We start from the raw sequence: 15,640 nt of genomic DNA, 5'->3' as shown, positions 1-15,640 counted from the left end.
TTACAGTATTCTCTAAATGTCAGCAATATAAAACCAATAGTGAATATAGTAAGACACTACATGCTACATTATATTCTTTGCCTTTCTGTGAAAAAAATAGAATATTTATCCTTATGCCACTTTTTATGGCTTGGGGAAGTCACTACGATTGCTTATAGGCTATTCTGTACAGCACTCTACTGTTCTGATTGTCTAGATTATGGATTTTTTTTGAGCATAAATGAGTCCCCAAATAGACTATAAACACAGTTTCTTACACTAGAAAACACAAGATAAAGCCAGGGCAGATACCTGTCTGAGTTTACTGGAGGCACGTGCCCAGACTGAGCAATTCACTGCTCCCAGAACTGGTAATAAAGACATATTGCCATGTGTGCTCTTTTTCCCATTACAGTAGTTGGTTTTTCTATAAATAGTACTTCAGAATACAATCTTAGCAATTAAGGGTTAAACACAGAGCAGCACTGTGGCTAGAGAAGGAAAGGAAAACAATATTCAAAGCATGAGAACACTACTGTCTTTTTTAACCTTCAGCCAAGTGGTATGTAGCATTTATGCGTGAAAAAATGTGACTGTAGCTGCTAAGTCTCCTTGCATTCCCCATCTTTGTAAGTGCCCTATTCATTTTGCAATGATATATCTATGCAAAGACAGTCATAGATTGGAACCCTCAGGCACAAATAATCCACATTCTGATTCCAAGGATTTAAAATTCAGATAAATTCAGTACTCAAATGGACGAACTTTAATCTGTAGATGTAACATAAAAATGTGTCTCAGTGTCATTGACAACATCCAGTGTTGCATTCCTGCATGCTTCTTTATATAGGCCTGTGTCTTCAAGGTGAAATTTAGTTCTTTTTAATAAATTTGTTTGTTTATAAATGATGGAGGAATGAGGGTGTTGTTTCATGCAATGTAATGTAACCAGAGTGGGCAAAAAAGGCAAATGTAGAAGCCAATACTTGAAAATAAACACTACTAACTCCCTGTTAGGTGAAATCGTGAGAGCAAATGGAAGCATTCCCTCAAGCCCTGGGACAAATGGCTTTGCCCTTTCCCCCTCCTCTGCATACCTCCCCCAACTCCCATAGCATGGCCCCTGCTGGTGCCACAGCTTCTGCCTTGGCAGTAGCTGAACAGGAAGAAATGGCAGGTGAAATGTTAATTTTAAAAATATTTCTTGGGTCCTTTATGTTACTAAGCCAAAGAGAACGGTCTTGGCCTTCCCCTTCTTGATAGAACTGCACATGGTTCCCATTGACATAATTGGAAGCTGTGTTGCTAGGTTATAAGAGAATTTGGCATGCACCTTGAAAATAATAATAATAAAACCTCCTGAATTACTATAAAAATACCCACAGTAGCATTTCAAAATTAGATTTATTTTTAAGTGTTACTGTTGCATCCCAGGAACTTGAAAACCATGTTTTCTATTAGCAAAACATTTCCCATACCAATTTACATTCACTGCATGTATTAACTTCACAAACCACAGTTAAGATTTCCTCTTGGGGACAGTACACTCATTTTTTATATTGAAAATAATGAAAGTTCTAAAAAAACCACAGAGAAATTATTTTCCCAGTCATGTTTGCAATTCTTTACCCTTAGAATTACATAAGTCTCTATGTTATGACATTTAATTCCTGTTTTTACTCAACTTTGCCAAAGCAAGGCAGCAAAGAATCTTCATTAAGTCTTTCTGTCCAAACATTCATAAGTATTTCCACATGAATTGATATGTTAATTTTAAAGTTCAGAGGGACTATCTTCAAATTCTATGCAAGAGAGCAGTATCCTGATATGCTTAATGCTACCTGCTTACCTACTGATAAAGAAGGCAATCACAGAACCACATACAATTGAAAACACCTTTGCAATCTAAGACTGCAACATATTCAAAATGGAAACGCTGCTTACAGTTCACAGATGGGAGGGGATATTCACTTCTGGATGGTGGAGAGGTCAGACAGTGCATATTACACAGGAGTCACAGCTATACACATTATATGATGAGAGGCCAAACAGCTGAATGGGTGTGCTAAGAAACACTACACTCCTACTTACCACACATTGGAATCTACGCCCAGATGTGGGTATCCTAGGAAGGAGGAGGACAGTTTTTTTTAAAACAATATGGGGTCTGGCCCATTCATTTAAAGTATGTTGTGTTCTAGTATGAGGAAGTGTTAACTTCGTGATGCTAACAGTCCTCGATAAGTATCCTATGCATCAAATTCATGTTGTTATTATTCACAAAGTTTCAGTAAATTCTCTAGTCCATTTTTCATTATTAAATGAAGTTCACTGCTTACAGGAAAGGGATATTGAACTACAGTAAACAAAGGAGTCTTGTCAGACAATAAGACAATGAACTGAAAAATAACGATTATACTAGGAATATGTTCAGGAAGAACGACCAACAGTGTAATGAGCAAGAATGATGGAGAGTAAAACCAACTCATACGTTACATTATGTATTATATTGAGAAGAACAGATACCTACCTATCTGATTTTTATATTGAAAGTAATCTCCAGTCATATACATACTCTCCTAAACTCAGAGGCAATCTCTCTGATACATGTTTCTAAACTGCCTAGTGTAAAGAAACGGAAGACTCTAGATGTTAAAGCAGCACATTCAGTAATCATATTAATGTTTCATGTTATTTTTCAGATGAAATGTTATCATTTTAAAATATGCTATGTGCACTTACCATTATGTGACATTCCAACGGCAAGGCATTTCTGAAATCTGCAGTATTGGCATTTATTTCTGCTTTTCTTATGGATGCGGCAATTAAGATCACACCTGTCATATATTAGCTTTAATCTTATTGTTCTTCGAAAAAAGCCCTGGAGTAAACATAAAAGCATGTAAAAGGATGCCAGAAACTGCCAGTGTCATCATCTCACTTCTCTATACATACAAAGTGCCTTTCTGTGTACACACTGAACGTAACTTTGTTTTAGACAGATTTCCTAAGGAAGCAAGGCTCATGTGATTATACTGTCTGCTTATCAGTGTGCTCCTGTTCTGATCGTATTAGACATTTTCAACCTAGTTTGGTAGAGGGGTGAAAATCTCAAATAGCTGGGGAAGCTTATGGGAATCAATGGGGTTTAAAGGACACTAGGGACATAAGTTGAGAGCTCTACAGACATGCTGAGCACGAAGAACACTATGCCAAAGGAAGCAAAGCTTCGTTTGTTCCACTGCTCATGGGTCAATTTCCTATAAAGTGAACATGACATTTTCAAAATTTAAAGTTCACTACCAATGTAGAAATTTTTTTATAAATCACAACAAACCAAAAATTCTGCCAACAGCAGTTTGATCTCAAGTAAATAAAAAAGATTATTGGTTATCTGGGTTTTTTTAAGTTTTCTTTCCCAACTAAGTATTTTTTATTGTATTTTGAATATTTATTTTCCTTTTTGAGCCCAAGTACTTAAAGAGAATTTATATTCTTTTATCTATTCTATTTCTTTGGTTTTGCACAGTGCTGAATTAATTTTGCAATATTTATTTCTGGGTTCTATTTTCTAGGTTGTTTTATTTTCTAGTTTATCTCCATTGTTTGGATATTACAAGTTTGCAAAGTACATTGGCACATGAAAAGTCCAAAAACTTGGTGCTGTACTCACAGACATTATCACACAGAAGTCTTATATCTTATAAAGAGAGAAAGCATTACGGAAATTCACAATTCTGTCTTTTTACAGTTTAAAGATGCTTTCTCAGATCACTCATAATCTATTAATAAAGTTTATCCAAATTCATTATCATTTGTTCCTTGTAAAAATTATTTTTTCCTCACAGAGAATAATAACAATAAAAGCATAATGCCAGTTCTTATTTACATGTCACTGTAATTTAAGTAATCAACAGCATACTTATTGCTTTATGTGTGTTCCTAATTCAGTGCTACAAAATTTATTTAAGCTCTGGATTGGGTCTTTCCTATTAGTTGTTTTCCTCAAGATATTGAAAATAGAGAAGATGGGAATTTCCTATTAAACTCTGTAATATTTTTCTTTGAACTCAATGAATTGTTATTAATTTCTTTCTCTGATATTTCTGTTCTAATTCTTGAGGATGGTCAATTTTTACACCATTCATTTGTCCTTTATATGTTATAAACACTAAATATCATTGATATTAAAAAAAAAGCTGGTGGAGTTCTAAAGCAGAAAGCCACATTCTTTAATACTATTAGACTTTTCTGTAGTCACCTAGAAATGTGTAAATTGGGTAAAGAAATTCTAATAAATCAGAAAAACAGATTGTGAATTTTAAATTGCTCAGAATATTGAGCTTTGGAGTTGGGCATGAGCCTACTTTTGCTGCGTTCTATGAATTCAGATTCTGCAAGTGACCTCCAAGAGAGCAGGAATGAAATATAACTGCATAATTGAAAAGTAGAAGAAATGCACAAAAAATGCAAGTAGATTTGTAAAAAAATAGAAAAAGCAAATGATATTTAAAAAAACCTCCCACTTATTAAGTCATAAAGTATATGCAGTACATGTGGAACAATTTACTTAAAGACCTAAAACTTTTTTTTAAAAAGCACAGATCTCTGATTTTACCAAGTGATTATTCAGATGAAAATAGTATCAAATCTGACTTCAGAAAAAATACATTTGTGACAACTTACCTTACAACCCTCACATGCATGCACACCATAATGAAATCCAGAGGCCTTGTCCCCACACACACGGCATTCAATAGCCATAAGGGAGTTGGAAGACTCCTCATGAGGTTTATTGTACAACTGAACTTTTTCTGAAAAATAGGGTGGGGAAGGAGGCTCCATTTTGATTGCACCTGTGTATAGAGAAGATTTAAATGATAAACTCAAAGTATAATTAAATATGTAGAAGATGAAGCAAGGAACAATCACAAGCAATCACAGTAAACATAGCCAGATTCATAGGTCTGCTTCATAATACAAAACGAGTAGTAAACAAAGGATGTAAAGGGATGTAAGCTGTAAGCCGCTGTTTCACAGGCAGTGTATAGGCTGGAAAACCTTGAAGTAGCAGATTCTGATGTAGAAAGTGTATTACAGATTCAGTTTTCAGCTTCGTAGTGTGGAATGATTTGAAGATAGGGATATTAAAAATTTACATATGGAGACCTCATACTTGAAAGACTGTACTTTTCCCAGTACCTAATCTGGTTGTATTACTTTAAGGTGTTCAGAACTACTGCAGGGAGATGGACTGGAGTTTCTAATCTAGTCTAAAAAAAATATTTAAGTATCTAATAGACCTATACATTGAATAATATATTATTGTGAAATCTATCTATCTATCTATCTATCTATCTAAGATAATATGATATTGGATATTTAAAGAAGTTTAGCTCTCTCCTGGGGAACACTGTCCAACATTGGATGCAGTTTAGAGATATATTTTCTCTTCTGAAAGTTTCTAAGTAAGAGAGCAATTTGTAATATTGAACAAGCTCAAACAACCAAATATGATATCTTTAAATCAATCATTACTGGTCATAGAAGAAAGCAGTGATATTTGACACTATAACGTTATATCAGATCACATCTCAGGAGTGTTGTAACAGACATAGTATTACAACAAGGTGAATATTTTTCTTTTCCGAACTGGCTACACTATACAAACTAGAAAGTTTTCTTTCCTATATAAACTAGGAAGAAAAAAGAAAAATAGAAAAATATCTAAGTAAAGACAAAGAGGATTTATCCTACTTAAACTCTATTGCACTCTCTAGGTTGTTATTAAAGTGTAATGGACATTTCTAATTAAATAAAAGAAAAAACAAATTATTAGCTGGCAAGATGTCTTGGTACACAAGAGGTACACAGTACCTGCTTCGCTGTACAACCAAAATTAAATTTTCCTAGCAAGAATTCCCTGAAAGAATTCCTGTACAGATTCCTACAAAGAAAAGTGATTTCAGATCTAAGCAGGCTAAGCAGATCTTTAGAAAAGTTCCAGGCACAGCAACCTCACATTCCTACTTTGAGCAGGAATGCAGTAACACCCTATTTAAGAATAGGTCACTTCCTTTCTTAAAAAGAGAGTTTCGTGTAATGTTTTTTACTGTAACTGGCAAAAGAACAGCATTTTTCATAGTATATAAATAATACTAGCCCATGAAGCTCCAAGGTTATCCCTGCATTAGGAACACTGATGAAAGTTATACCAACGTTGTGACTCGGATGTAGCCAATATTTCTACTCCATCAATTTCTTAGGCCGTTTGGAATTTAAAAGCTGCACATATTAATAATTAATATGCTATGTATGCTGGGGCATTTTTTAACATCCATGATATTTATTCTGCATTGTGTGCATAGACCTTCAAAGGTCAATGTACACACAAGGTACATGAATAGGAGACTGGAGGTTTCAGAAACTAATGGTGGGGTTCATGTGTCTAATAAAAAGCATTTAATGTCATTTTAGATACTTTATGATACCTTGTCTAATCTCCAACTACTGCTCTGGAAAGGTGAAGGTCTGCTATATGTATTCTATCTTTTCTATCTGCCCTGCAAGAATATCTTGTGGGCATCTCTGATGACACAGGATACCAGCATTTAGGCATCTGAATACTTCTAAATCCTTTTGCTGATAGTACACTTTCCAGAGAATGAAGCAAATATGAACATGAAGAAAAGATTAAAAAAAAATTAAAAGCATACTTTGGCAGTCTTGGAGCTTGATATCATATTTATAATCAATGCTTGTCTGATCAGTTCTTGCAAGAGGAATATCTTCATAGTGTGGTGAAGAAATGCTTGAAAAATCAACGGTGGTAAACGGCTTTATGTCAAAGGAATGTGTATGATCATCCATTGCAGACAGATCCACTGGACTAATTCCAAAATTAATGGGCCAAAACGGCATTTCTGTGTCAACCATTGTAATCCCTGAAAACAACAACAAAAAAGAAAACGACATTTTAAAAGAAGCTTGTTATTTCTGCAACAAGTTCAGGCCCAAGCTGAGGTCCAATTGTCTCATGTCCAAAGGGTTGAGATGCAAACTCACAATCAGGTGTAGGTTTTAGGGGAATGTTTAGGCCCCATCTATCATTTGGCTTGAGTTTATCACCATATAATGCATTAGGCTGTATAGTAACATTGCATGGCTAACACTAGGCAGTTAACCCAGCTTTGAGGTTCTTCTTAGGAACGCTCTGATGTCTCATGTCATAAGAGCAAATGAGATTTGCTGGCATTCAGGGCTCAGGCTAACCTTAGAATGGAATGGCTGTCATAGGTATGCTACTAGAATGAACTGATCTGATCTGTATTTCAAAAGGCAGCAGAGACAACTAACGGGCTTACAGAACAACAGTTAGATGAATAATTGACAAAAATTTATATGGGAAAAACAACCATCTAAATAATTATGAATGGCCAGATGAAATACAATTGCATTTTAATAGTATATTTTATAAAACATTTATGTGCTTTAGCAAGCATGCAAATAATTTTAAAAACCCCCAAAGCCCAATGATGCAAAATTAAAGCGGCATAACTGGAAAAAAACTTTTCACTTTTTTTTTTTATTTAACAGATAGATAACACTGACTTTAATTGCATGTCTCAATAGCATGCATATGAATAGAACTAGAAGTCTTCCACAATTAAGTTTTCAGTTTTGCAAATTTTAATCGTCATTCTTCCTAAGTGCCTGAAAATCTTAAGGTTTTTTTATATTAAGAAAAAACCAAAAGTAGTTGGTATTGAATAGTGGTGGTTTTTCCTCCAAATAACCAGAAATATCTGAAATCTTTAGTCATTCAAGTATGTCAAAAGTTTTATCCCAGAGTCTTAAACCCAAGGCTCAAGGAAATTTTATTTATGACTTTCCAAATTCCATAGGTGTTTATGCAAAAGTCTTCAGCAAACTGAATGAATTTAGATTGACATATAAAATGTTTTTCTGAGTCCTCTTCTGACAATTAGCTGAACCAAAATCCTCGATTTAGACATATTTCTACTATGAAAAAGTTTGCAAGTAACAGCAAGTGTAAAGCACCTACTGTTTTATAACTAGGGTCTGTCTTTAATTTTCCATGGTTTATAAAAAGAACACTCTAATCTAAAAATAGAATAGATGTTATGGAACTAATATAACTTGGTCACTTTGGCTGTTTAATTTGGACTTTAGACCCAATCAAGTAAGCAGCCTTTAACTTCTAGATAAGAGGAACTTTGATTTGATCTACTTTGAATCAAAACTACTCTGTCACACTGCCAAAACTGCTGTTGCAAAATGAATATAATGGAACAGATCTGCTCCATAATTTTGAGATCATCCTTTGTTTTGACAGGCCTACAGGTAAGTAAAACAGTGATTGTCCTCCCCATCAATGATGTTGAAGTGCTAAGTCTAGAAATGGTTACAGTTCTCTTAATCTTTCCTCAGGAAAGTCACAATCATTCTTCCACCTTTTAGGACTTGCAGCACAACCTTTTAGTTCTTCCACCTTGAACACTGACAAGGAAAGGTTGTAAGATATCCTTCTTGTTCTTAAATTTCAAATAAGAAATTCTCACTGCAGTGGGAACAAAAGAGATGCTACTGTATCCCATGCTGCACAACATACATGTTGCCCCTAGCAGGCAAAAGGGAAACTTATAGCTTCTTCATACTGCCACTCCTCTTACTACATGACTGATAAAGTAGAATCATGTAAAGCACACAGTGTTTACGGGTCAACTGTGGGCAAGGTTAGCCTAACGATCAGCCAGCCGTCTATCTTCCCAAAGGCTTCAGCCATGGGATGGGTGTACAGTTACATGTTATCCTTAATAAAAGTAAGATCTGCCTATGAGTAAACAATAACATTTCTAACTGCCACAAGTGAAAATTATCTGGTGAAAGTACATTACAGGTTGTCAGAGTACCTTGGTGTTATATAGTAGCTTCCAAATAGTCAATTTTTCTCTAAGCATGAAGTGCAAATCCCTGGCCACCAACACTAGGAACTGTCTTCCTTGAACAGATTTCCAAATAAAGCAATAAAATAGAATAAACTCCTTCTTAAGTGTCCATTTTTGTAATTAAGCAGACACATCTTTAAAAAAATAAAATAAAATCAACAGACATCTAAAATTTAAACATTGGCTTATATTCCTTTGAGCAAGTGACATTGAGAGTTATGTCCACTTTGTATCCGGGTGGCTGCCTCAGGGGTGAAGAAGGATGCCTACAGGCATGGTCCCAGTTATAGCCCAAGTTATGGGCTGTGGAGTCCGTAGGACCCCATATGCACAGGTGCACCCATGAGGTTACTGTGTGGCCAAGAAACAACTGCAGGCAACCATGTCATCAGAAGGCAGGAGGACTCAAGCTGACAGCCGCCCTTGCACAGACACCTCCCCTGCACTGCACAAGGAGCTGAAGAGGCTTGAGTACATGGTTAGAGGGAAGTGCAAGCTTAAGTCACTCACTGAATAGAAAGATACTTAATCACGTGTCCTGATCTCAATATTTGTATTACACACAAAGCAGATGTTAAAATGAGTTTTCCAGCATCATCCGTAAAAACTCTATAAAAACATTCTCAGAATCTCGAGGCATTATCACTTTGTATTTTCAGTTTAAGACTTCAGTTTGCAAACCTCTGTGAGCTAAACAGCAAGTTAAAGCTAGTCCATATTTCACTTTGTAATACAGTGAATGACTGTGATGTTTTGGAGAATTTGATTATGTATAATGTGATTAATTCTTTGAAACTCCTGAATCATTGTAACACAGTGTGTGCATGAAATTCACTATGTACAGATACACTACAGCTTAGAAAGACTCAGATAAGCATGTAAGTCCAGAGGTCTGGCTTGCTAGACACAAACTCCAAAAGCCAAGAGGATATAGTAATTCCTTAGCAGGAATTTTCTGTTTTCACAGTCAGCACAGCTAACTTGTTTCAGCAAAGTCTACCAATAATGCCAGAGCAGTATCATTGTAAAAGTATTTCTAGCCTAGAACTATGATGTTTTAGATTTTTGTTAAGTTTTAGAAGAAGCAAAATAAATATAAAAAAATAACATAATCTGTTATTTTAACAATCACTAATATGAAGGACTGCGTTTCATGCATGCTGTTTTTTCCTTATTAATTGTTCTGGATTTTTTTTTTGGTGCATCTGTTCTCATCACACATATTCTGTATGCTGGGAATAGAGGAAATAAAAATGCCAAGATTACACTGAAGAGAAAACCAGGGAATTGTGGGTGCACCTATCAGCTACTATGGGTCACAAAGTAATTCCATTTTATGCTACTCATATTTCTGCTCTAAGGTAATAAAATCTGGAATAAGCAGCCATTTACAATTCTTTGAGCAAAGGCCTATAAACTCCACCCCTTCCAGAGTTTAAGATCCCATGACTAGTAATATCAGTTATTCTGATCTTCAGGCAACTAAAAAGGCTTTGCTCAATCATCCCACTACAAAAAATGTCTACTTCTAGTTTTGAAAAATTGTTATGTTGTCTATATTATAATTTCATCTAAGATGTCCACAAAGGTACCTAAGCAACGATACTATACATTTACACATACACCCAACAGAAGACCTGAAGTTTTCTGTTAAAATAAAGGCTCTGGCATTATAGCATTTCTATATACAACAAAATAGCTAGGCATCAATGATCCCACATTGATATTATTCATAAACATTTCTGAATTATGAGAATTGTCAGGTTTGCTCACATTTTGGATATAAAAATCAAAGCATTTCATTACAGTTTTAAAGTTTGAATCTTCATATATGACTGCTAAGTCTGAGTCAAATTATGGATAACCTGTTCAATTTAATAAAATTTGCTATGACACTGGAAATGAAATGAATTTTACTGTTCAGTTTTAATTTACATTATAAATACTAGAATGGAGAAAACCTTTTATGTGCTAGTTTTATTCTTGCATTATTGAAAACTAAAATGTGAAAACTGTTCCTATGTTTAATAGTTTACAAATATTTCTATTTTGCCTGTAAGTTTACTTGATTTCTGCTGTGTATTTTGTCTTTTTTCCTCCCCGTAAAAGATGAATGCCAACATTTCCCTCTGCAAAAAAATATTTAATTGCAGTCTTCTCATGGTTTTTTTTAAAACAAACACAAACAAAACACCAGAACATCCAAAGCACAAGTCCAATCAACAGATTACTCCGGGATTCTTTCATAAAACTCACACATGTTCATATGAGAACCAGGTAATAAAAACATAACTAACATTGGCTAAAAAGATTTTCATGTGCAAAAATCATTCTCAGCCAGCAAAAGACTATGCAGAATAGTAGCAGAGATGTTATTCACATAAAGTCAGAAGAATACGCTTTAACATTTAATCATCAAAAAGACCGGAAGTGAAAGAGAGAATGCTGTTGAGATAACATTAAACATTGAGATATGAAACTAGTTGTTATTACTCCTTTTACTTGCAGTTTATCTCATGTAGCCAACTGCTAACTATTATCTACAAGAATGTAAAAGGCGGCACATGAACTCATCTGGTACACGTCTGTATTAACTGTCAGCTGTAGTGACAGCTTACAGTAGTTAATCTGGTGCTGATTGTGAGAACTATCATAATCATTAAGTTACTCCACTCAGTAGCAATTGCAAATTGAATTGATTTCCAATTCCAAAGAGAGTTATTCAGTGCATTTTTTATATTTGGAAAACATAAAACAGAACATAAGAGATTACCATGGTATGAAAAACATCTTGGATCACAAGCTACTCTTTACCATAAACACTACCTGTGCTCAGTTAACCTGAAAGGCCTGTTGCACTACATTCTAGACACGCTCTTTCCAGACAAAACTACCAAAATATGACCCTAGAGGTATTTAATGAAGCAACCAGAACATCCTAACCTCATACGAGTTACAGAAAATCAGAAGAAAAAAAACAGTTAAAGCCTCTCAGCTTTGAAACATTACTAAAATCAAGGCAATGGTATAATTATACTACATGGACTGGTATAAATATGGACAAATAAATACATTATGTAAATATTGGTTTTGTTGGCATTTTTTTTCATTAAAACATATTTCATGGAATAGTTTGAATTTCATCTTGTGTACAAATGTGTCAGAGTTTGTCAAGTAAACTCACATGCAAGTGCTGCAGAACTTAATGGGACTTTTGCCAATTGATTTAATTAAAGCAGGCTCAGACCATCTCTGAAATAATGTCATATATAAGTTGGTTAAGATCACACAGCCTTTCCTAGCTTTGAAGACAAATTTAGAGAAGGTGAAGGGTCAGCTTGATATCCCCATATATTTAATGTATTTATCTAATTAAGAGGAACAATAAAATGTTTTACATGTGCCTTGCAAAAATACATCTACCCTAAATGACAGCACCACATCCACTGAATTAAAGACCTTCATTGATCTTTTAGAAGAGAATGCTGCAAAAAGACTATAAGAAGAGAAAGGACAGTCTTGTGATAAAACAATTGCATTCCCCTTTCAATAACTCAGTTGTTTCATTGCCTCTGACACAGAAATTCTATGTGGCAATGGACAAGTAGTTCAAGCCAACATTTTCATCAGTGCTGTTTTCAGGTCCTAAATGTGAGGCATAGGGTCTGGTGATACGTTGTGTTCAGAAAGTGGTTAATTGATGTCTCTGGAAGGTGGAGATGGTCATCAATTCTAGTAAGAATTGGAAAAATGGTATCAATTTTTCCTATTCATTATTCTTCTGGTTATTTAGAGAAAATTGCATCATCTTACTGCATTTACTTTTTCCTGGAGAAAAAAAAGATGCTACTATTTAGACTTTTGTCTCAGTTCTCCACTTGTCCAATGAACGAACATTATCTACTTCCCCCTCCCCCCCGTGTTATCATTAAAATGGCAATCTTCTTCAGCAGGGATGGTATTACACTACACATTTTTAATATTCCTGATTATGTCCGAGTAGAACAAAGCTTTAAGCTTAGTTTAAGCCTTTAGGAGATACCTTCTTCAGTCAAGAAAGTGATATATTTTTCATTCATAGTATCTGTCATTGTAACAGACTTTATCTAATAGACAATATTTGCATAAAATAAAGGTAATTTGGTTTTGGATAAACCAAAGTATGTGAATTTTTTCTATATTTCAAACAATGACTCAAAGCTCTTGGACATAGTCCATTTGATACATTAAAACAACTGCTCTGTGGTCTGCAGGTTCTTAAATCTGACAACCACTCCATAACATAGGACTGTACTACTTTGTGTTCTGTTGCTGCAGAGTCAGCAGAGGGAGCACAACATAACTAAAAAAAAACCTCTTTCCAAGAACTCTGCTGACACAATCAGTGATGCTCTTAAACAAACAAACAAACAAACAAGTACATAAAAAGAGCCTTGTTGGCTGATATGCCCAATTCAGTGCTTGACAAAATCAGTAAGCTTCAAACTGCAGCAAGAAAAAAAACGTAACAGCAAAAAGCTATGAAGACTTGCTTTAAAAATTCCATTACAGAATTTTGTTTTGTTATGTTTGCATTACCAAGAAGCAGAGATAAAAAGGATTTTTTTCTTTTTATCCGTGCACATATTCAAAACATTGGTATAATTCAGGGCGGAAATTGTTTCATTTATGTGATGATGCGTGCGCTGAACAGCAATATATTGGTAAGACTTAAAACAGTTATCCAAAGCAGTCTTTTTTCAAGCAAACTACACATTAGAAACCACTGTGTGGGAAAAGGACCCAAGCTTACTTAGGCACCTGATAGAATAAGTATTGACATTTTTTTTTATTGTAAATTCAAATGGTTTTTGAAAACTGAGTACTGCCTTTCAGCATTCCTACCCTAGGCCTGTGTATTGTAGCAGGAACAAAAGTACTTCTGCATGCACCTTGGAGGCAAGCACACTCCTGCTTCTACCACTGTCTCAGTAGACCTGTTATTTTTCTTTTCAAGTGTGAATTTATCAAAAATATTTACAGGAATGAAAATTGAGCTCACTGTAGAACAAAACTTTTATGGATTTGTTTCAGTTAGAGAACTCTAAACCAAAACTCTCTGCCCCACTTAATTTACCTGCAAAACCAAAGAAAATACCTAGTGTCCTCTAGCAAATGTTGAATGTCAAAATCAGCTCCATGATAAGAAGTGAGTTAGTGAAGAAATAAGTTCATAGCTGATTTGGTGCACTTTGAACATCAGCCCTGACTCCAAGCACAAGATCAAGACAATAGATGACATTTTCTTCTCTGTCCCTCAGATCCAGCCCCCAAGCCATCTAAACATGGCCCAAAAATAAACATCTCCATTAGGAAAGATACCTGACAATACCAAAAACATGCAACATAGACAATATACTTTTGAAAGAATGGGAATAAACATTCCATGTAAAAACAAGCCTAGTGGCTCTAGACAAAATGGTTTTGTTACATCTTTAAGCAGAGGAGGAGGGATGTATCACCACTGCGGCAGGGTGCAGCCAACAAGCACACCTCAAGGGTTAATCATTGAGTGGGAGGGGTATGAGCTTATGAAAGTCTCCTTTACAGTCTGCTGTACTAACCTGCAGAACCAGCACAGGACCAAAATTCTGATAGCAAAAAGAAAAGCAATAAGCTGGGCTGAGTGGAATGTTAAGGGTGTGACAACAAACCAGATACTCCCAGGAACATCTTGAAACACTGCCACCAGATGCAAGTTTCTGTCACATCTCCACAATGAAACCATGGAGGAGTGTTGAAGACTGGATGGCTTAAGAACCAGGCTGAGAAATCCAAGTGGTGCACTGTGCAAGGGCCGCAGAGAACAGTGTCACCGAGATCCTTCAAAAAGCCAAATAAAAAGTAAGGGAGGAGTCAACCCATTCATCCTCTCAGCAAGGTTGCACAGTAAAACATCAGAAGAAACTTGAGAAATGGTGTAAATCCAAACACTTGAAAATGCCAAAGGCAAGCAACTCATAAATCAGTAGGAAATGTATTTTATTCCTATAATTGAATTATAACTACAAGCTGTGATCGCTAAAAGCACAGTCCATAAAATTTACTACAATGTTTAGGAGGTAGCTGCTAATAGAAAGAGGGGAAAAAAACCCCATTCAGAGAATAATAGAGCTGTTTAATTTAAAGTATATTTTCTATTCTGTGCCTATGGAATTCACACAAAATGGTAAATGGCCTGGGTTCTTATTTGAAATAGCAGCATTTTATACCCTTGCAGCAACATAAACCATTGTAAATATAAATACAAATGAGAAACAAGCTCAAAAATGCCACAGGCTACTCAGATATACTACAAATTCTACCATCTTATTTTAATTATTTAACATAGGTTTTGTTGCATTCTGATACTGGATAGACATCGATGAAACTTTAAGTTATTTCAGGATATAAAAGAAATTGATTGCAAAGCTGTGCTCAAATAAGAGCTTAAATAGAAATTGAGAATAGTGGGCAATGGAAGATAGCTGTATAACAAAAACTGATTTATATATCTGACAAACTTCATAGACAGATAAAGAGCTCAGATTTAAGATGGACAGCACTTCCAAATCATGTGGAACATAACTACGAAATTCTGGAAGTGACGCGGTGTTGGGCTCCCGGTGGTAAAAGACTGACTACAATAGAAATGAGAGTGTTCTACTACTGTC

General features: G+C 35.2%; 1 protein-coding gene across 3 annotated transcripts in view; it reads right to left on the bottom strand.

Annotated features, from left to right (window-relative positions):
• The window catches only part of PPARG (peroxisome proliferator activated receptor gamma), a 61,904-nt gene that overhangs the window by 21,416 nt on the left and 24,848 nt on the right, over positions 1-15,640 (bottom strand). For all 3 annotated transcript variants that reach the window (XM_075052771.1, XM_075052770.1, XM_075052772.1), the window contains exons 2-4: positions 6,696-6,923; positions 4,666-4,835; positions 2,722-2,860 (exon numbers count right to left, since the gene is read on the bottom strand). In XM_075052771.1, coding sequence (XP_074908872.1) covers positions 2,722-2,860; positions 4,666-4,835; positions 6,696-6,915 — 529 coding nt within the window. In that variant the 5' untranslated portion in view covers positions 6,916-6,923. The remainder of the gene's footprint in view (positions 1-2,721; positions 2,861-4,665; positions 4,836-6,695; positions 6,924-15,640) is intronic.

Source organism: Buteo buteo, chromosome 21 (assembly GCF_964188355.1).
Source record: "Buteo buteo chromosome 21, bButBut1.hap1.1, whole genome shotgun sequence".
Classification (NCBI taxonomy): domain Eukaryota; kingdom Metazoa; phylum Chordata; class Aves; order Accipitriformes; family Accipitridae; genus Buteo; species Buteo buteo.
The sequence above is the reverse complement of the archived record's forward strand: the minus strand, read 5'-3'. Positions and strand labels throughout refer to the sequence as shown.